Source organism: Mobula birostris, chromosome 25 (genome assembly GCF_030028105.1).
Source record: "Mobula birostris isolate sMobBir1 chromosome 25, sMobBir1.hap1, whole genome shotgun sequence".
Lineage (NCBI taxonomy): Eukaryota > Metazoa > Chordata > Chondrichthyes > Myliobatiformes > Myliobatidae > Mobula > Mobula birostris.
This window is the reverse complement of record NC_092394.1, coordinates 13,937,235-13,960,515: the sequence shown is the minus strand read 5'-3', so window position 1 is coordinate 13,960,515 and position 23,281 is coordinate 13,937,235. Positions and strand designations below refer to the sequence as shown.

At 43.3% G+C, this 23,281-nt stretch overlaps 1 protein-coding gene across 1 annotated transcript; it reads right to left on the bottom strand.

The window, feature by feature from the left end:
• Positions 1–1,874: 1,874 nt before the first annotated feature.
• Positions 1,875–21,908, bottom strand: tmem97 (transmembrane protein 97). The gene is made up of 3 exons (XM_072243374.1): positions 21,749–21,908; positions 19,488–19,632; positions 1,875–5,794 (listed from the first exon to the last, which is right to left on the bottom strand). The coding sequence occupies exons 1-3, from the start codon at positions 21,905–21,907 to the stop codon at positions 5,544–5,546; spliced, it is 555 nt and encodes a 184-aa protein (XP_072099475.1). The 5' UTR covers position 21,908; the 3' UTR covers positions 1,875–5,543.
• Between the last annotated feature and the right edge of the window lie 1,373 nt (positions 21,909–23,281).

Sequence of the window (23,281 nt, the reverse complement as noted above, 5' to 3'; positions counted from 1 at the left end):
CGCTCATTGAACCACAGAGCATAGCCACAACTCACTAGTCCTAACCGTACATCTTTGAAATGCACCTGGAGAAAACCCTCATGGTCACGGAGAGAAAGTACAAGCTCTTTACAGACAGTGGCAGGAGTTGAATCCTGATCTTACAGCTGGTGCTGTAAAGCATTGTGCTAACAGCTACGCTGCCGTGCTGCCCCAAACAGAAGAAGGAGCAGTTCACTTGCTTTTTCAATCTAGTACTGCATTTGGCATTCACAATGTGGTTACTGTGTGCTGGAGAAACCAAACACACTGGGTGATTGTGTTGCAGAACAACTCCGTTAATTCAGCTGGGATGATCCTGAGCTTCCAGTTTCCTGTCACATTAATTCTCCACTTGCTCCAGCCTCTCTAGTTGTTGCCTTTTCCACTATTTCAACATAATCCCAAGGAACAGTGCCTTGCCTTTCAACAAGTTGGGGCTTTTAGGATTCCATGGAATAGACCTACATTTTGCAGCTTGCTTGCTCAACCTCCATCTTCCTGCTTCAGTTTCTTATATTCATACAAATTTATACATTTTTAAATGTATGAATATAAGAAACTGAAATGGGAAAATGCCAGGTTCCAGTTGTGTAATAAATTTTAGTTCAGTCTGATCTATTTGAACTGGGAGTTGGAACAATACTCTTCCAAGTGCTTCAGTATGTATCTACTTCCCAAATTAGATTTCAACTCCATTATTCTTACTTTGATTACACCCCCAGGATTCCTGACCGGAGAGTAACCCACCTAATATTTGCTAGATTAAAAACAGTTGTATAATTCCCAAAGTAACACTATAGTAAATGTAAAATTTCAAAAAGAGATCCATTTCACAGCAATTAAGGGTATAATATAAAGGCAATCATTGCCTGTGTTGCTTCCTTCCCATAAATAAATAACAGGAGGATCTTTTAATCATATGGTCTTGGTTACTTAATCTGCTGGAAATATCATAATTATTTTGACTTTATATGTGCAATGATTATTTTAAAAAATACCTAAATAAAAGTGTATTTCCTTAACCTAACAACCTAAAGTGTGCAATTAGAGACACAAGATACTGAAGAAGTTGAAAGCTGGAGCTTAAAAAAAAATACTTAGAGGAACTCAACAGGTCAGGCAGCATCTATGAAAGCAGAGGGATATGGGACCCTTCATCCCAAATGAAACTGTAGGGGGGCGGTAGCCAGAATAAAGACCTGTGAGGAGGGTCTGGTTGATGAGAAGGGGGATGATAGGCAGATGGAGACAGGAGGGGCAGGCGTGGAGATGGAAAGTGGCTGGTAGTGATATTTCGATGCAGATAAGATAAAAAAACAGGGTGAGGGTGGTAGGTGGAATTAGGTAAGGAGGGGAGGGGGTGGCAGACAGATGGAGCCAGGTATGGGGGAGGGAAGGGAGAAGGTGGACAGAGGCAGATGCTGCAATGTTAAGAGGGAGATGATGGGCAGATGGAACCAGTTGTGGAAGGGATAAGAGACGTGTTCGGTGATAGGCAGGTGGAAACAGGTGAGGGAGAAGGAAACTGGGTAAGGAAAGCTGGAGGTGGGGAGGTACTTGATAAAAGCTGGAGTGAAACAACTTGGGCAGGAGGAAGGAACATGAAATCGGATGCTTGAAACTGAGAAGTTCAATGTTACATAGAAAACATACAGCACAATACAGGCCCTTCAGTTCACAAAGCTGTTCATACCCTGTTTTCCCTCTGCTCATATTGTCTCCACCTATCAGCCATTGGCTGCTGTCTCACACTTGGTCCCTTTCCCCTCTCCCACACCTGGTTCCATCTGCCTGTCACCCTCCCTCACCACCCCCCCCCCTTACCTGGTTCTACCTTGCCTCAGTCCTCCCTCTTACTCCATTACACTGGCGATTTCCCCTCAAGACTCTCAGTCCTGATGCTGGGTCTCAACCCAAAACATCAACCATTCCTCTGCCTCCACAGAGACTCCCTGACCTGTCGGGTACCTCAAGCAGTTTACATTTTGCAATCATATTTTACATTTATCATTTATTGGTTTAATGAAGATTATTACATAAGGACTTGTCACAACAGTGAAAAAAGCATCATTCTAGAATTAAATACAAAATATTTTCTCAATCAATAAAAGGAAAATAAGTTTACTGAAAGTGCATCTACCAAAATGATTTGTAACAATGCAAAATAAACTTACTTGACAAGCTACTCAGTTTGTGTATACATTCAGTGGCTACTTTATTAGGTATTTCCTGTACATAATAAAGTGGCCACTAAGAGTATGTTCATGGTCTTTTGCTGCTGTAGCCCATCCACTTCTATCTTTGACATGTTGTGCTTTCAGAGACGCTCTTCTACACACCCATGTTGTAATCTGCAGTTATTTTAGTTAGTCACCTTCATGTGAGCTTGAACAGTCTGGTCATTCTCCTCCAACCTCTCATTAACAAGGCATTTTTGCCCGCAGAACTGCTGCTCATTGGAGTTTTTGTTTTTTGTGCCATTCTCTGTAAACTCTAGGAACTGTAGTGTGAGAAAATCAGCAGTTTTTGAGATACTCAAACCACCATGTGTGGTACCATCAATCATTCCACAGTCAAAGTCATTTAGATGACACTTATTCCAATTCTGATGGTTGGTCTGAACAACAACTGAACCTCTTGACCATGTTTGCATGCTTTCATGCATTTGGCAGCTGCCATATGATTGGCTGATTAGATATTTGCATGAACGAGTAGGTATAAAGGTGTATATAATAAAGTGGCCACTGAGTGTACTCACATGAATGCATACATAAATGAAGAATACATACTGTTCTATTGTCTAGTTACAGCAACATTTTGATCCTAACATAATTGCATGCAGTTAAAACCAAATGGAAAAGAGAATCCATGCAGGAAATCAGATGTTATAGGTGAACAGTCAACATTCTGAAGAGCAATTTAGGACAGAGTTTGAATGGCTCTCTTTACTTACAATTCTGCAATACTTGGCACAGGAATTGAGGATAGTTACGAAGACCCATATACCTACAGAAATGGTCTAACCAGTGACCCTGACATGAACATTCGGGAAATCATCCTGTAAATCGATGTAGCTGAGTGTGTTACTATGTTTCCGTTTGACCTATAGGATTTAGACATTTGGAAAGTTGTTCCAACTTTCCAAAGTGTGACTGTGGACTATTATCTCACTGATAAATATTGATCAAGAAAACACAGCAGCATCTCCACTTCCTGAGGAGATTGAGATGAGTGAGGCCTCCCCTGACCTCCATTTTAATGAATTTTTTACAGGAGCACAATCGAAAGTGTTCTGGCCAACTACATCACCGTCTGACTGCAAACCCATACAAAGGATTGTGAGGACTACTGGGAGAATCATTGGGGTCTGTCTTCCACCCATGAGAGATATTTACCAGGAATGCTGCATACACAGGGCCCTTAGCATGGACAATGATTCCTTCCCATCCATCCAGCTATCTCTTTGATTCCCTACCACCAGGGAGGAGGTGCCATAGCATTAGGGCAAGAACTGTTAGGATGGGAAACAGCTTCTTCCCAAGCTGTAAGACTACTGAACACACAGGTCTCATCATATATGAAGTGCCAGTAGCATTACACTGTTTTCTTTTAAACTTGTATATACACCTCACTATTTGTGGTAATATTGTGTGTGAGTTATATGTACTGTGTTGTGCACCTTGGTCCGGAGGAACACTGTTTCGTTTGGCAGTGTACGTGTGTACGGCTGAATGACAATCAACTGAACTTGAAATTAGAAGATCACAGATTATTACTCTCTTCAGCCTGATACCTTTGAACTGCTGTTGCCATTAATTTGTCCATCAATGTGGACCCTGAGGCCACTTGCCATTGATAGACCACTTGCTCAGCTGATGAGGGGCAAACGTTGTACGTTATTCCCTGCTTCCAAATAAAAGAGCAAGAGGAAGGGATTGGAAGGGTAAGCAGAGTGGTTGGTGGTGGCGCAGGAGGGTAACGGAAAAGAAAATGGATTGGACAAAAGTCCACTGACTTTGCATTTGATCCCATTGTATACAAGACTTATTTTCTTATAAAAATACATCACTGAAGGTCGTTATGGAAAAAGAGGGCAAAGCAGAAAACTGCTCTCGTTATTTTATTAACAGGGAATGCTGGAAAGACTCATCACCTGTGGGAAGAGAAACAGTTGCATTTTCAGGGAAGTGTCGCCACACTTCCGGCATCAGCATAGCAAACCTACAGCTTGCTAACCGTAATTGTGCGCCTCTGGAATGTGGAAGGACACTGGAGCACCCAGAGGAATCCCACACGGCCACAAAGGGAAGGGACACACTGCTTACCGACGGCAGTAGGAATTGAACCTCGATTCATGATTGCTAGTGCTGGCACTGTAAAACAATGTGGTAATCACCATGCCACTGTGACAGACAAGAGGGCCCGGACAAAGGAGATATTTGGGGTAGACGCGGTCAAATGGTTGAAGGGGTATCTAGGTGATTAGCCTTTGTGTTATGTGTTGTGAATACAAGGCTGCCCAACATCTCAGGTCACATTAGTAAAGAAAGAAAAACTCAGTCAATATCACAAATATATAAATTACAGCAGAATTAGTTTGAATTTCTCTATCAGTTGTTAAAGCCTGATCTGCTGTGCAGATATTACTGTCCCACCAGTGACAGAAACCCAGGCAAAAATTATCATCACCCTGTACCTTCCCCTTTTTGATCTGACTTCACTTTATCAGTTATTTTCTTTGTCCTGTCCATCCCTTCCAGCCCCTTTTCTTGTATCTTAGAATCACCATCTTGATTTCTCTCTCTCCCAGTTCTGATGAAGGGTCTCCAACTTGCTGCCATCAGAGAGAAGTTACAGGAGCCTCAGGAGGCACACCACCAGGTTCAGGAAGTGGTATTGTCCCTCAACCATCAGGCTCTTGAACCAAAGGGGATAACTTCACTCGCCCCCATCACTGAACTGTTCCCACGACCTACAGACTCCTTTTCAAGGAGTCTTCATCATATATTCTCAATAGTTATTGCTTACTTGTTTATTTATTATTTCATTTTTTCTTTCTTTTTGTATTTGCAGAGTTTATTGCCTTTTGCACATTGGTTGTCTGCTCTGTTGGTGTGGTCTTTCATTGATTATATATATATATACTTTGATAATAAATTTACTTTGAACTCTGAAACATTCACTCTGTTTCTCTTTCCACAGATGTTGTCTGGACTACAGGGCATCTCTAGGATTTTCTGCTTTTATTTTAGACTTCCCACACATCTGCACCTTATTTATAAGCCAATCTATTGTTGTGACCCTTGGGCTGATAACTTTACCTGAAAGTGCTATTAAAAAGGGGGCTGCTCTTTCATGAAAGAAGTTTTTTTTAATGAATATCCTAATCCACTCCGACATATAATTCTGTAGTAAAATTGCTTGAGGACTTTGTGTTGTAATTAAGTAAAATTATAAAGTAGCGATGGCCCGAATTTCACTGGGAAAATGGAAAATGATTCTCTGAATGGTTGTGGAAACTGTTATTGCCTCTTCTTTTCATTGAAGGAATTATATCGTTGGCTGTAAAGCATTGTTAGCAGAATCATAATGGGGATGAGTAAATAGGGACTATATATAGCTAAGAGTGATAAACGCTCTGAGAGAGTATTTGGTCCTGGATACGTTGATTTTGAGAAATCGTTAAACAGAATATGTCCAAGGATTGAAATGACTGTTGTAGCCACATGTGTGGAGTACACGATGGCTGGTATTCTGATCCATGGACAACTTCCTGTAGATAAAGAGAATGTAGAAAGCATTATTTTATAAATTCTGTCTCTCTATGGTGTGTACTTAAAAATTATTCAAGACATCAACTTCAAATAATAAAAGAAATATCACAGTATACCGAAGAGGTTCTGCATCAGTTGTCTTTTAACTGAGGTTACTTATCAGTTCTCAATATTATTTATTACATCTCACTTGTCTTTTAACCAAGATTTTTTAAATTCTCAATACTGTTGATTACTTATTTATTCATTTTTTGTTTCTTTTACATTTCCACATTTTGGTCTTCTTTTGCACATTGGTTGTTTGTGTGTGGTTTTTCGTTGATTCTATTGTATTTTGCTGCATCTACTGTTAATGTTCTCAAGAAAATGAATCTCTGAGTAGTATATGATGATATATATGTACTTTGATAACAAATTTACTTTGAACTTTGATCTTTTAAGATGATAGGGTTTAATGTTTGAGGCTGCCATAGAGTTTGTGATGTATTTGTATGCCCACGATAACACACACGCTGAATTTATTTCTTATTTATTTATTGAGATACAGCGTGGAATAGGCACTTCTGAGGTGCACCACCCGACTTTACCCTAACCTAATTATGAGATAATTTACAATGACCAATTAACCTACCAGCCAGTACGTCTTTGCACTGTGGGAGGAAACTGGAGCACATGTAAATTTACTTTACATACACATGCTGTATAGACTTCAGAATTTAACTGTGAGAAAGTGCAGAGCTAAAGAAAATTACACCAAGCCATCTCTCATGACCTCTTGAGATTTCAGCGTACTTCAGAGATACTAAAATGCTTATAACGTTGTTATGTCGGGATCAGAGCAGCAGATCTGGGCACAGCAGGTCCTCACAAACAGCCATGGGATTATCTTTCTTTCTGCAAAGGTTGCTAGAGATGAATATTGGTGAGAAGACTGAGATTAATTGCCCTGACTTTCTTTGAAAGGAAGCCACAGGATACATTAAGGTGGCAGTGAACCGTATTGGATTGATTGTGAGAATATGGTGAGTGCGCAGGCCACCGGTTGATGATTTGAGCCTCCTACGTGATGCAGGCACTCTCCCTTCTGGTGATGGGCTTTCCAGTGTGCATGTTTTCTGTCTCGGCAAGCTTGGTTTGTAACTCCCGCTCTGTAAGTTACCCAGTGTGTACAGTGGCTAACATGACTCAGTACAAATGTTAAATCCTACCGCTCTGTTGTTGTTCTTGCTCTGGGCAAATGTAACAACCAGGACAGCGTTAAGGCCATAGTTTAATACATGAAAGGTAGCTCTGGCAGTGCAGCACTCCCTCTGTACTGCACTGGGGTGTCAGTCATATTCAAGCTCAAGCTTTGCAGTGGGACCTCAACTCACCAACTTTTAAACAGGGAATTACGTTATTAAGTTTGGTATGACTGGTAAAACCAATATTGTGTGGCACAGTAGCGTAGAAGTCAGCGTAACACTATTATAGCACCGGGTTGAATTCTGCTGCTGTGTCTAAAGAGTTTTGATGATCTCCCCATGACTAGGTGGGTTTCCAAGGATGTACAGGTTAGTGGGTTAATTGGTCACATGGGCGTGGGCTGATTAGATCTGAAGAGCCTGTTACTGTGCTGATTCTCCAAATTAAACTGAAGACACCATCTGTACTCCTTATAGTAACGTTCACAGTACAGGGAGGAAAAGGCAAAGGGAATGACGATATTTCTGTCGTTAACAGTTCCCATATTTTGAACAGCAGAGCTACCTTCTTCACAAAATATTTGTAAGTGGCATGAAAGATATACCACTGAGGATGAAAGCCAATAAACTTATCAAGTGCAATACCCACTGAGCAAGACAAACTGTACCTGTCACTCAGTTCCCAATGCTTAGAGTTTGCTTCCGATTACAAAGTATTATACTGTTAAATGTAAAACATACAAATAGAGGGTTAAAAGTAATTCATGATAATCTGACAGGCAGTTGTGATGATTTTTCTCTTAAGGTTCAAACACAATGTCTTAAGAACCTTTCGATTCACTATATTTCCTGCCACAAATCTGTCAAATGGTTCAACTGTTATAATAAACGCCATGGTAGTGTAGGGTTAGTGTCACTATTCCGTCTCGGGGCGTTCCAGAATTCAAAGTTTAATTCTGGTGCTGTCTCTAAGGAGCTTGTACGTTTTCCCTGTGAACGACGTGGTTTTCTCCAAGTGCTCCAGTTTCTGTCCACATTCCAAAGACATACAGTTAGGATTAGTGAGTTAACTAGTCATTGCAAGTTGTCCTGTGATTAGACTAGTGTTAAACAGAGGGGTGGCTGGGCAGTGCAACTCGTTGGGCTGGAAGGGCCTGTTCTGCACTACATCACTAAATGAATAAACAAACGAGCAAATTAATGTACCAAATATAAAGCTCGTTTAGTGACTCTACCCCTCCCTCCTAGTCACCTCTGAGTCATCAGCTTCAGACAAGGAGGTAGCCAGATATCTGAAGCACTGCTCTGATCAGCTGTGGGACAGGTTCCTTCAGAAAAGTCTCTACTTTCATCCTCTCCATTACGAGTTGGTGTCTCTTGTAGTTTTTTTTACTAATTACTTACAGTAATCAATAAAAAAAATCACAGGATTCCCAACTTAGGGTATCACCGTAACGATTCCCAAAACGAAAGGGTATAGTTATCCTAGATCTGGATCTGGAATGACTTATGAGTATTTAGGATGAGAGCCTTGTCTATAAGACATAAGACATAGGAACAGAATTAGGCCATTCATCCATTCCACCGAGTCCACTCCATCATTTCATCATGGCTGATCCCAGATCCCACTGACCCCATACACCTGCCCTCTCACCATATCTCTCGATGCCCTGACCAATCAGGGATCTATCAACTTCCGCTTTAAATATACCCATGGACTTGGCCTCCAACACAGTCTGTGACAGAGCATTTCACAGATTCACCACCCTTTGGCCAAAAAGATTCCTGTTCTAAAAGGGCGCCCCTCAATTTTGAGGCTGTGCCCTCTAGTTCTGGATACCCCGCCACAGGAAACATCCTCTCCACATCCACCTTTCAACATTGTGGAGACAAACTGTCAACTGACGTCTTTTATAAACCTACTGATGCCCACAGGTATCTTGACTATACCTCTTCCCTCCCTATCTCCTACAAAAATGCTATTTTTCCCTCAGTTTCTTTGCCCCTACTGCATCAGTTCTCAGGATGTGGCTTTCCATTCCAGGAGGTGTCCTCTTTCTTTAAAGAATGGGGTTTCCCTCCCTCTACTATTGATGCTGCCCTCACCCGCACCGCCTCCATTTCCCAGACATCCACGCTCACCCCATCTTCCTGCCACCTCAATAGTGATAGGCGTTCCTCTTGTCCTTATCTACCACCCCTCCAGACTCTGCAACACATTATCCTCCGCAATGTCTGCCATCTCCAAAGGGATTTTACCACTAAGCACATCTTTACTTCCCCCCGCCTCCACTTTCCACAGGGATCGCTCCCTCTGCAATTCCCTTGTCCATTCGTCCCTGCCCACTAATCTCCCTCCAGGTACTTACCCTTGCAAGTGGCCTAAATGCTACACCTCCTCCCTCGCCTCCATTCAGGTCCCCAACCAGTCCTTCCAGGTGAGGCAGCACTTCACCTGCGAATCTGCTGGAGTCGTCTTTTGTGTCCGGTGCTCCCGATCGGTGAGACCCGTCGTAAATTAGAGGACTGCTTTGTCGAGCACCTCTGCACTTCCTGACATAAGCAGGATTTCCCACTGGCCAAACATTGAAATTCCTAATCCCATTCCTGTTCCGACACGTCAGTTCACAGCGTTCACTTGTTCCATGATGAGGCCACCCTCAGGGTTGAGGAACAACACCTTATATTCCAACTGGGTAGACTCCAGCCTGAAGCATGAATATAGATTTCTCCTTTCAGTAAACAAATTCACTCCCCAACCCCCTTTTCTCTATCCCTCGTTCTAACCTTTTACTTTTTTTCACCCGCCTATTAGTAAAGGCATCTGTTAGTCTTGCGAGACCATGGATCTGCGCCTGGAAAGTCTTCACTCTCCAGGGCGCAGGCCTGGGCAAGGTTGTATGGAGGACCGGCAATTGCCCATGCTGCAAGTCTCCCCTCTCCACGACACCGATGTTGTCCAAGGGAAGGGCATTAGGACCCATACAGCTTGGCACCGGTGTCATCGCAGAGCAATGTGTGATTAGGTGCCTTGCTCAAGGACACAACACGTTGCCTCGGCTGGGGCTTGAACTCACGACCTTCAGGTTGCTAGTCCAATGCCTTAACCTCTTGGCCACCTACCTATTACTTCCTCCCAATTCCCCTCCTCCTTCCATTTCTCCTATTGTCCACTCTCTTCTGCTATTAAATTCCTTCTTCTCCAGCCCTTGACCTTTCCCTCCCACCTAGCTTTGTCTATCACCTTCCAACCAGCCTTTTTCCCCTGCGCCCTCCCCCTTCCGTCTCAGTCCTGAGGAGGGGTCTGAGACGCTGCCCGGCCTGCTGAGTTGCTCCAGTCTTGTGTGTGTTGCTTTGGATTTCCAGCACCTGCAGACTTCCTCCTGTTTGTAACTGGCCACCGTAAACTGTCCTGTGATTAGGCTGAGGTCAAGTAGATGGGTTGCTAGGCATTGCGGCTCAATGGTCCTGGAACGGTCTGCTCTATGCCGTGTCTCTAAATACAATGAATAAAAATGGGTATTTCCAACCTATCCGCAGAGACTTGTTTCTGAGAGAATCACTTTGTTTGCTCGTTCTATCAGAGGAGAAATCACAGAGTGGTTTGCAAAATCAGCTTATGATTGTGAACAACTTTGTTTTTCATGCTAAGCCTACGGATCATTTCATTCCATCAGTACATTGAGGGAGTACAAAGGGAAAAGCAATAACAGAATGCAGAATGACGAGTCACAGTCACAGATGAGAGAGATAGTCAGGTCAAGGGCCCATCTTATTGTACAAGATGTCATTCAGCATGGCAGAATAAAGGCAAGGTGGGCTACAGAACAGAATGGTATAGCACAGTACAAGCTCTTTGGCCAACAATGTTGTTTTGACCTAGCTTCTAACTGCCGATGGTGCAATTTGCTCTTTTTTTTGCACTTTGAGTGTTTGATATTTTTGTTGAACGGGTTCTATAGTTTTCTTTATTTCTTGGCTGGCTGTGGGAAGACGAATCTCAGGGTTGTATACTGTATACGTACTTCGATAATAAATGTACTTTGAATCTCTTGAATTTTAACTGTGCAATAAGAAAGAATGTGTCACCTCTCCACTCGCTACCGCTTCCTGCTGAAGCCTCTTGATCAAAAACCTTAGCTTCCCCCACTCTAGCAATGACCACTCCAACAACTGCCACTCCGCATGACCCTAACTTCTTTTTATTGGCTGCTGCCAGTTGACTATTTAACCAATCAATTATCAGCTAACAATTTGCAGTTGTATCTCTTTTGTTCTCTGGAAGTGAACAGACAGTCACAAACAGACTGCGCTAAGATCTCCCACTTCTCGCTCTGAGTCTCACTCCTTGCCACCCGGTAGGTGGCCACCTTGCTGGAATTTCTGCTTCTGTGCACAGGTGCACGATTCTGAAGCCTCTGGGGACAATCCCGCCAAGCCTGGGCAGAACAGGAGTGGTCTCGGGAAAACCATGCCGGCCATTTCCAAAACCAGGAAGAAATAAATGGCGCGCAAATACATCAAAACCTTGTCGGAGGAGTCAATGAGTGAAAACAGGGTTAAGTAGTACATTGGTGAAAAACACAATAATGGGAGGTGAGAGTATTGTAACCATCAAGAAATGTTTGAGCATGTACTGCTGAGGTGTTCAAAATACAACCAAGAGAGAGTGGATGGTTGATTTTAAAGTTATCATGGATTAAAAGACAATTTATTAACAATATTTTGCAGAAAGAATTACAAGATTATTAAATATATAGTGCAGTTCCTTAAGAATACAGGTAATTTTCGTAGAATTTGATATAATATACTAGACATTCTAGAATTCAGAAGAATGCGGGGTGACCTAATTGAAACCTATCGAACGGTGAAAGGCCTTGATATAGTGGATGTGGGGAGGACGTTTCCTATGGTGGGGGAGTCCAAGACTAGAGGACACAGCCTCAGGATAGAGGGATGTTCTTTTAGAAAAGGGATGAGGAGGAATTTCTTTAGTTAGAGCGTGGTGAATCTGTGGAATTCTTTGTCACAGGCATCTGTGGAGGCCAAGTCTTTACGTATATATAAGGCAGAGTTTGATAGATTCTTGATTGATCAGGGTATGAAGGGATACAAGGAGAAAGCAGGAGATTAGGGCTGAGAGGAAAATTGGATTAGCCATGATGAAATGGCGGAGCAGACTCGATGGGCCGAATGGCCTAATTCTACGACTATACATTATGGTAGGTTTCAATGAGATTCCCACGCATTCTTCTAACTTCCAGTGAGTACAGGCCCAAAGCTGCCAAACACTCCTCGTATGTTAACCCCTTCTTTCCCAGAATCATCCTTGTGAACCTCCTCTGGACTCTCCCAATGACAATACATCCTTTCTGAGATAAGGGGCCCAAAACTGTTGACAATATTCCAAGTGTGGTCTGATTAGTGCCTTGTAAAGCCTCAGCATTATCTCATTGCTTTGATATTCTATTCCCCTTGAAATAAATGCCAACATTGCATTTGCCTTCTTTACCACAGACTCAACCTGTGAATTAACCTTCTGGGAGTCTTGCACGAGGACTCCTAAGTCCCTCTGCACCTCTGATGTTTGAATCTTCTCCCCATTTAGACAATAGTGAACACTTTTGTTCCTTTTACCAAAATGCGTTATCATACCTTTCCCAACACTGTTTTCGTCCATTCTTTCAATTTGTCTAAATCCTGCTGCAATTGCATTGCTTCCTCAGAACTACCTATCCCTCCACCTATCTTCATATCATTTGCAAACTTTGCCACATAGCCATCAATTCCACTATCTAAATCACTGACAAACACTGTGAAAAGTCGCGGTCCCAATATGTCCCCTGAGGAACACCACTAGTCACTGGCAGACAACCAGAAAAGGTTCATTTTATTCCCACTTGCTGCCTCCTGCCCACCAGCCATTCCTCTATCCATGCCAGTATCCTTCCTGTAACACCATGGGATTTTATCTCCTTAAATAGCCTCACCTTATCAAACGCCTTCTGAAAATCCAAGTAAATGACATCCACTGCCTCTCCTTTGTCCACCCTGCTTGTTAATTCCTCGAAAAATTCTAACAGATTTGTTAGGCAAGATTTCCCTTTAACAGAAACCACTGACTTATTTTACCATTAGTCTCCAACTACCCCAAAACTTTATCCTTAATAATAGACTCCAACGCTTTCCCAACCACTGAGGTTAGGCTAACTGGCCTATAGTTTCCTCTAACTGTCCTATCAATGCATTCATTTTAACTTGTTTAGAGATACAGTACAGTAACAGGCCCTTCTGGCCTAATGAGCCCACATCGGGTAATTACACACGTGACCCATTAACCTTTTAACCTGCACGTCTTTGGAATGTGGGAGGAAACCAGAGCACCGGGTGGAAACCCGCGTGGTTTGAGAGAGATCGTACAAACTCCTTACAGATGGCAGTGGGAAATGAACCCGGGTTGCTGGCGCTGTCATAGCATTACGCTAACTGCTACATTACCCAGAGATCCTTCGCCCAACATGCGGTTCGAAACCACAACCCTGAGATTAAGAGGCTCTAGTGTTACCGATTGAGCTATTGGCACTTATTAAGAGGGGCTGGACAGTTTTGGACTGTATTCCTTGAGCTTAGAAGAATAAGGAGTGATCTCATTAAACATAGTAAAGAGATTAGCTTTATTTGTCACACGTACAATGAAATGTGTTCATTTGGTTCAACGATCCTACAGTCTAAGGGTTGTGCTGGAGACAGCTCACGCCATGCTTTCGTAGCACGGTCACAACCTATCATCCCTAACCCGTACATCTTTGAAATGCAGGTGGAAACCGGAGGAAACCCTCACCGTCACAGGGAGAATTTACAAACTCCTTACAGGCAGCGGGTGGAAATTGAGCCCCGACTGGCGATCGCAGGCACCGTGCTGCCCGTAAGGTAACTTAACGGGATAGATGTGGAAATGTTTTCGGTATTGGGACAGTCACGGGCAAGGGGAAAATAGCTGCACGGGACTTCTGCGAGGAAGTTTCATCTCACAGAGGGTGGCGAATCTCTGGGATTCTCTGCTCCGAGTTCATTATATTTAAGGTAGAGCTGGATATTTGGAAGATCAAGGAATTGAGGGCTACAGGGAACTCGCACAAATGAGGGGTTGAGGTTAGCATAGATCATATTGAATAGTTGTGGGCACGTGGCCAAGTGGTTAAGGCATTGGTCTAGTGACCTGAAGGTCATGAGTTCAAGCCCCAGCCAAGGCAACGTGTTGTATCCTTGAGCAAGGCACTTAATCACACATTGCTCTGCGACGACACTGGTGCCAAGGTCCTAATGCCCTTCCCTTGGACAACATTGGTGTCGTGGAGAGGGGAGACTTGCAGCATGGGCAACTGCTGGTCTTCCATACAACCTTGCCCAGGCCTGCGCCCTGGAGAGTGAAGTCTTTCCAGGCGCAGATCCATGGTCTCGCAAGACTAACGGATGCCTTTATATTGAATAGTTGGGTGGGTGGGGATGAATGGGAGCAGTGGGAGAAGGGTTCAAAGTTCAAAGTAAATTTATTATCAGTGTGTATATAGAATGTAGAACATTACAGCACAGTATAGGCCCTTTGGCCCATGATCTTGTGCCAACCTTTCAACCTACTATAAGATCTATCTAACTCTGACCTCCTACATAGCCCTTCATTTTTCTGTCATGCCGCCATACGCTACCTTGAGATTCATTTTCTTGCAGGCATTTACAGGAAAAAAGAATTTACAAAAAAAGAATACACAGAAAGACAACAACAACAGCCAATGTGCGAAAGAAGGCAAACTGCAAATAAAAAACACTGGGAGCATGACTTGTAAGGAGTCCTTGAAAGTGAGTCTGTAGGTCGTAAAATCAGTTCAGAGTAGTGCCCGATGAAGTTACCCATGCTGGCTCAGGAGCCTGGTGGTTGTAGGGTAGTAACTATTATGAACCTGGTGCTGTGGGACCTAAGGCTTCTGTACCTCCTGCCTGATGGTAGTAGTGAGAAGCAGGTAAGGCCTTGATGGAGGGGGTGTTTGTTGATGGGGGCTGCTTTCTTGTGGCAGCACTCCATGTAAATGAACTCAATAGTGGGGAGGGCTTTGCCTGTGATGGACGGACTGGTAACCTTCTCTTGCTCCTATTTTCTCATGGTCTTGTGCAGTGAGAGATTGAGATACTTCATTGCAGACGGTTGTCAGATGGTCAGGAGAAAATCAAGGAGAAGTGTTCAAAATCATTAGAGATGAGGACAGTAAAATTTAAATTCTGCAGTGATGTGTCAATGTCAAGAAACTGTGCAGCATCAGAGAGGAGCTGGGGAACTCCTCTCCACAGGAGCCTCAGGACTCACACCATCAGGTTCAGGAACAATTGCTACCCCTCAATCATCAGGCTCTTGAACCAGAGGAGATAACTTCACTCACTTGCCCATCCATTGAGATGTTCCCACAACCAATGATCCCACTTTAAGGACTTCTTATCTAGTTATTTCACATTCTCATTATTTATTTATATTTGCATTTGCACAATTTGTCCTCAGGTTAATCTTTCATTGATCCTGTTACTATTCTATAGATTTGCTGAGCACGCCCGCAGGAAAATGAATCTCAGGGTTATATACGGTGACGTATATGCACTCTGATTTAAAAAAACTTTGAACTTTGAACTCAAATATGAGGAAATCTGCAGATGCTGGAATTTCAAGCAACAGACATAAAAGTTGCTGGTGAATGCAGCAGGCCAGGCAGCATCTCTAGGAAGAGGTACAGTCGACGTTTTGAACTGCTTGGAACAAAATATCTAAATTTTGATTACACCCTGAAATTAGAGATTGTGTTATATTCAAGTAAACCATTTATTCGAAATGGTTGACACACTAATTGAATGCAAAGCTATTTCAAGGTCCCTGGAATGTTGTACCAGATACAAATTCCACATGTCAATGCGACCCTTCAGAAACTACTATTGAAAATGTAGGTTTAATGAAATTCTCTCGCTGAATTACAGCATTGTAGAGTGGAAGAGGAACATATGTGTCTCCCATTTTAAGTGAACAAAGGAGTGCTGGTATGATTGTAGTCTGAAGTTTCCATTATCACATGTAGCCCCAGGTTTAAAAGCATAGAAGATAGTTAACCTGTACAATGAGAACAATAAGGTCATGCCCTCTTTGCATTGTTACCATCGGGAAGCAGATACACACTCAACAATTCAGGATCAGCTTCTTCCCCTCTGCCATCCGATTCCTGAATGAGCCTTGAACCCATGAACAATACCTCACTACTTTTTAAATTTCTATTTTTGCACTACTTACTTAATTTAACTAATATATATACACGCACGCACGCACGCACAGAGACAGTCTCACTGTAATTCATGTTTTTCCTATTATTATGTATTGCAATGCACTGCTGCTGCAGAGAAAACAAATTTCACGACATATGCTGGTGATATTAAACCTAATTCTGACTTTGACTTTAAAGAGATTTTCACTGACGAAATGTATCCAATTTTGGACATTACGTTCAAATGGGGGGTTTAAGAAATACTACAGTGGAGAAGTGCAACGTAATCACTTATATATAGGATTCTGAAAATGAGAGAAATTAATTATGACTAGAGAGTTAAAATCAAGCAAACAGGAGATAAATGTACTCAAAATAATGAAAACTTCGGAATCAGCAAACAGAGAAGCTTGACTGAATAAGATAAGCATGGAATTCATTAGTGCTAGCAAAGCAAGGGAGTTTTTATTTAATGGGATAGATCAATGCAGAGTTTTTAGCATAGTTAATAACAAAGACAAGCCAAATACAATTAATTTGGAAATTTAAAAAAAAATCAACAAATTAAATAGTAAAGAAATGAACAGAGAGATAGAAACATAGAAACATAGAAAATAGGTGCAGGAGTAGGCCATTCGGCCCTTCGAGCCTGCACCGCCATTTTTTATGATCATGGCTGATCATCCAACTCAGAACACCGCCCCAGCCTTCCCTCCATACCCCCTGACCCCCATAGCCACAAGGGCCATATCTAACTCCCTCTTAAATATAGCCAATGAACTGGCCTCAACTGTTTCCTGTGGCAGAGAATTCCACAGATTCACCACTCTCTGTGTGAAGTAGTTTTTCCTAATCTCGGTCCTAAAAGGCTTCCCCTCTATCCTCAAACTGTGGCCCCTCGTTCTGGACTTCCCCAACATCAGGAACAATCTTCCTGCATCTAGCCTGTCCAATCCCTTTAGGATCTTATATGTTTCAATCAGATCCCCCCTCAATCTTCTAAATTCCAATGAGTACAAGTCCAGTTCATCCAGTCTTTCATCATATGAAAGTCCTGCCATCCCAGGAATCAATCTGGTGAACCTTCTTTGTACTCCCTCTATGGCAAGGATGTCTTTCCTCAGATCAGGGGACCAAAACTGCACACAATACTCCAGGTGTGGTCTCACCAAGGCCTTGTACAACTGCAGTAGTACCTCCCTGCTCCTGTACTCGAATCCTCTCGCTATAAATGCCAGCATACCATTCGCCTTTTTCACCGCCTGCTGTACCTGCATGCCCACTTTCAATGACTGGTGTATAATGACACCCAGGTCTCGTTGCACCTCCCCTTTTCCTAATCGGCCACCATTCAGATAATAATCTGTTTTCCTATTTTTGCCACCAAAGTGGATAACTTCACATTTATCCACATTAAATTGCATCTGCCATGAATTTGCCCACTCACCCAACCTATCCAAGTCACCCTGCATCCTCTTAGCATCCTCCTCACAGCTAACACTGCCATCCAGCTTCGTGTCATCCGCAAACTTGGAGATGCTGCATTTAATTCCCTCATCCAAGTCATTAATATATATTGTAAACAACTGGGGTCCCAGCACTGAGCCTTGCGGTACCCCACTAGTCACCACCTGCCATTCTGAAAAGGTCCCGTTTATTCCCACTCTTTGCTTCCTGTCTGCTAACCAATTCTCCACCCACACCAATACCTTACCCCCAATACCATGTGCTTTAAGTTTGCACACTAATCTCCTGTGTGGGACCTTGTCAAAAGCCTTCTGAAAATCCAAATATACCACATCCACTGGTTCTCCCCTATCCACTCTACTAGTTACATCCTCAAAAAATTCTATGAGATTCGTCAGACATGAATTTCCTTTCACAAATCCATGCTGACTTTGTCCGATCATTTCACCGCTTTCCAAATGTGCTGTTATCACATCCTTGATAACTGACTCCAGCAGTTTCCCCACCACCGACGTTAGGCTAACCGATCTATAATTCCCCGGTTTCTCTCTCCCTCCTTTTTTAAAAAGTGGAGTTACATTAGCCACCCTCCAATCCTCAGGAACTAGTCCAGAATCTAACGAGTTTTGAAAAATTATCACTAATGCATCTACTATTTCTTGGGCTACTTCCTTAAGCACCCTGGGATGCAGACCATCTGGCCCTGGGGATTTATCTGCCTTCAATCCCTTCAATTTACCTAACACCACTTCCCTACTAACATGTATTTCGCTCAGTTCCTCCATCTCACTGGACCCTCTGTCCCCTACTATTTCTGGAAGATTATTTATGTCCTCCCTAGTGAAGACAGAACCAAAGTAATTATTCAATTGGTCTGCCATGTCCTTGCTCCCCATAATCAATTCACCTGTTTCTGTCTGCAGGGGACCTACATTTGTCTTTACCAGTCTTTTCCTTTTTACATATCTATAAAAGCTTTTACAGTCCGTTTTTATGTTCCCTGCCAGTTTTCTCTCATAATCTTTTTTCCCCCTTCCTAATTAAGCCCTTTGTCCTCCTCTGCTGAACTCTGAATTTCTCCCAGTCCTCAGGTGAGCCACTTTCTCTGGCTAATTTGTATGCTTCTTCTTTGGAATTGATACTATCCCTAATTTCTCTTGTCAGCCACGGGTGCACTACCTTCCTTGATTTATTCTTTTGCCAAACTGGATTTTCTTCCTAATTGTTTCTTCTCTATAATTAGGGAAATGCACTGGGAGTATTATATCAAAAGACAAAGAAACATATTACAATAGTAATTACTGCAACAATAAAGGTACCCAAAGTGGTTTATTGTTCAATGTTTTCAATTGGTATAAAATAAAACAATCTTACTACTGCAAAAGTTGTGGCTGTGATGATAATCTAAATTGATATTATCCTAACTGATATCCTGTTTATGAGTTACAAATGAGTTCAAAGTAAATTTATTATCAAAGGTCATACATGTCACATTACTTTCAGATTCATTTTTTTGCAGGCATTCATGAGAAAAATAAAGAAATATAATCACATTTATGAAAAATTATACATAAACAAAGACTGACAAACAACCAATGTTCAAAAGGAGACAAATTGTGCAAATTAAAATGATATATGTACTGTAAAAAAAATACTGAGAACATGAATTTGTAGAGTCCTTGAAAGTGAGTCTGTAGGCTATGAAAACTCAAGTGAGTTGCACAAAGAGAAATAGATACTGTACTGACCTTTGTAGAAAGCATAAGCTGCAACAGGAAAGAAAGGCAACTGTAGCAATGCTTCACAAAGAATGAATGTATTGAACCATGTTGGTGGATCCATCATCATCGGGTCTCTGAACTGAACTGCATACCACTTTACTAAGCCTTGCAACTGGGGAAAGAAATGTAAGATTTTTTTTAAAAATTCCAAACTTGCAGAAGTTTCTTCAGCCTCAAAAGTTTTTCCAAAGTGTGACTGGGTCGATATTTAGCGTAAACAAACCAAAGTTCAACAATCATTACTACCACGGACCAGTTGAACATGACGTACATTACAAGCGGTAGGACAACAGCGTCACACTCACAGTGACCGCCAGATTCCCATACGCCTAATCAGTTTGTTTATTCACCAGACTTTAAATGATAGGTTCACTAGGCCAACAGAATTCCACTAGGTTGAATTGTTTGCCTACTGTAAAATGTTGATAATGAAGTTACCTGGCTTTGAGTTGGGTTTCCTTACTGTTCAATAAGCAGTTTGGGGCTTCCTTGGAGACTATGGGGTGTGGGAGGGGCAGGAAAATAAAGCTTGGACGGAGATCTGTGGAATTCATTGCCACAGACGACTGTGCAGTCCAAGTCATTGGGTATATTTAAAGCAGAGGTTGATAGTTTCTTGATTAGTAAGGCATCAAACATCACAGGGTGAAAGCAGGGAGATGGAGCTGGGAGGGATAATAAATCAGCCATGGTGGAATGGACACTATGGGCCCAATCACCTAATCTGCTCCTATGTCTTGTAGTTTAATCCTCAGGACGGACACAACAGCAGGCTCCAAAGATCAGGGGGGTCCATGAACTCGAGAACTGGTCCAAAGGGAGCTGGCTCTCAGAAACGAATCTAATGAAAACTCTGACACAACAGATTCCATTAATACTAGCCACCTTGAGCAATGCACACAAAATGCTGGAGGAACTCAGTAGTTCAGGCGACGTGTATGGAGGGAAATCAACAGATGATGTCTCAGACTTCATCAGGACACTTCTGTTAGAAACTGGGAGGAGGCGAAAGAGCAGTTGTTGAGGTTGAGGACCAGTTCTACCAGACAGAGAAGTGTGGAGTTGAGGGAACTGATTAGGTCTGGTGTCAAGAAAGGAGCGGAGGCCTTAAAGGCCTTTTTAAATAGAGGTTGCAAGTGTACAGGGACTGGATGTCCAAGGTAAAAATAAGGAGGTCAGGGCCAGGGAACTCAAGAGCCTTTGAAGTTATGGGCATCATGTGAGACGTCATGGATGTAGGTGGGAAGAGACTGAACCAAACTGGAATTGATGCATTCAGTGGGACAGGAGCAATAGAAACAATGGATCTACTGAGGCAGTTAGGTCTGTGGATCTTGGATAGGGTACATTTGCTGGAAATGTCATCTGATCATTTCTCCCCATAGATACTGCCTGGCCTGCTGAACTCTTTCAACATTTTGTGTGGGTGCCCAATGACAACCCTTCCAAAGAAACTGGTTAGGGGCTTTGGCCTGAAACTTCAACTGTTTACTCCCATCCAAGATCAGCTTAACCTGCTGAGCTCCTCCAGTACATTGTGTGTATTGAACCGATCCAACGGAAACCCTCCCACAGACACCGGTCCAATGAAAACCCTCCCTCAGACATCGGTCCAATGAAAACCCTACCACAGACACCGGTCCAATGAAAACCCTCCCACAGACACCGGTCCAATGAAAACCCTATCACAGACACCGGTCCAATGAAAACCCTATCACAGACACCGGTCCAATGAAAACCCTCCCACAGACACCGGTCCAATGAAAACCCTCCCACAGACACCGGTCCAATGAAAACCCTCCCACAGACACCGGTCCAATGAAAACCCTCCACAGACACCGGTCCAATGAAAACCCTCCCACAGACACCGGTCCAATGAAAACCCTCCCACAGACACCGGTCCAATGAAAACCCTCCCACTGACACCGGTCCAATGAAAACCCTCCCATAGAAGCCGGTCCAATGAAAACCTTCCCACAGACACCGGTCCAATGAAAATCCTCCCATTGAAATCTGTCCAATGAAAACCCTCCCATTGGCACCGGTCCGAGAATCCTGTCATAGACACCAGGATAAAACAAAGCTTTCCGATAAAAGTCGGCACGGGGAAAGCGGTCCGGGAGGACGAGGGATGAGGTACATCGATCCTCCGGACCACCATCCCGACAAAGAGCCCGTGATCCCGGAGCGAGCGGGGACATGGCCGGAGGCCGGTGTCAGGGACTCACCGCAGCCGGGAACATCCAGCGGGGTAACAGGGCCTGCAGGTCGACAGCCAGGGTGATGGGGATGTGAGTGACGAAGTAGAAGCAGAAGATGCGCTCGAGCAGCCGCCCAGGGGAAGCCATGCCGTTGTCGGGGGTGGGACCGCGGCTGAGTGGCCTCATCCCGGGCTCAGGCGATTGGAGGCAGGGCGGGGCGGAGGCGGAGCCGGAGCCGGAGCCGGATCCGGCGCCGGCAGCCCCCTCACTGCGGACGGACCAACTAATGCTGGATCAGTACCTGTTGTTACCCTCGTCTTCGGGGAATGTTTCACCAGGTCTTCGCCGCACATCGGGATCAGCCTGTCCTTCCACTCACAAGGCGACTCCGTGGCCGCTCATTTCCCAGTTCATTGCCGGATATCTGGGCTTCACTGTCAAGTTCAGCATTGATCACTCCGAATTGCCCTAACCCCATCTGAGCCCCGATCTGACGTTGTTCCTTTCTTCTGCCGCCTCCGTGCCCATTTCTCTATCTCAAGACTGCAAACCCTTTCCCCCCTGTCTATAATCTGTCTAGACTGCTCTTTCTGGCCTTGACCTCTCTTCAGAGAGCCATTCTTTGATAAGATAGCAGTGATTAACAGGTATGTAGACAGGTGAATGAACTGGGAGGCAATGCTGGGATGCAGATCATGTGCAGGCAGATTTGTTGGCATAGACGTTGTGGGGTGAGATGCCTGTTCCTGATGCTGTACTGTTCTATTCCAACAGAACATTGCTGTGATTTTTCCACTCCTGTCTGTTCTTTACTGACTTTCTTCCAGACTTGCAGCATTCACTGCAGGTAGAAACAATCTCAGAATCAAATACAAAAATCTGAAGTACAAAGGGATTTGGGAGTCCTGGTGTAGGATTTGGGTGGTGGGGTGGAGATACATCTCTACTAAAGGAGGTGTAAGGCACTCCTTTCCTTGGCTAGCCTTCAGGTCACCCTTGGGAAAGGTGTAGCACCTGATTAGTCCCCTCACCTTTGCTGAATAAATGCTTCTATAATCCACTAGCGTCAGTGCCTCCCCAGTGACTTTATTCACAGTCACAACAATACAACCATCCACCACCTGCTCCCATGGCTTGTGACTGAACAAAGTCACTGGAGAGGCAATGATGCTAGCGGATAGAGAAGTTATTCAGCAAAACAAACAGTAGGCATCACACTTGAGACATTTTTGGAAGAAGAGGTCTGCCTGACCCAATATTACATGATATTTTTATATGCTAAAGATCAAAGGTACTATGTAGTAGTAGTAGTAAAAGTAACAGCAGGACAATTCTATAGTTACTATGTATCTACAATGCTTCCTTTGAATTACATATAATTTTCAGATTCCTCCATCTTCACACCTACGTTCCAACCACCCAAAATGAATGTCAATTCCCACTGACTGTGGGCTGCATTCATGCACATACAGGCACCTGAGTTCAAATAGAGTGTTTATTTGTTTGCAGTCAATCCCAAACTGCAGCTCCAGGAATATCATTGAATTTAAAGTGCAGCTC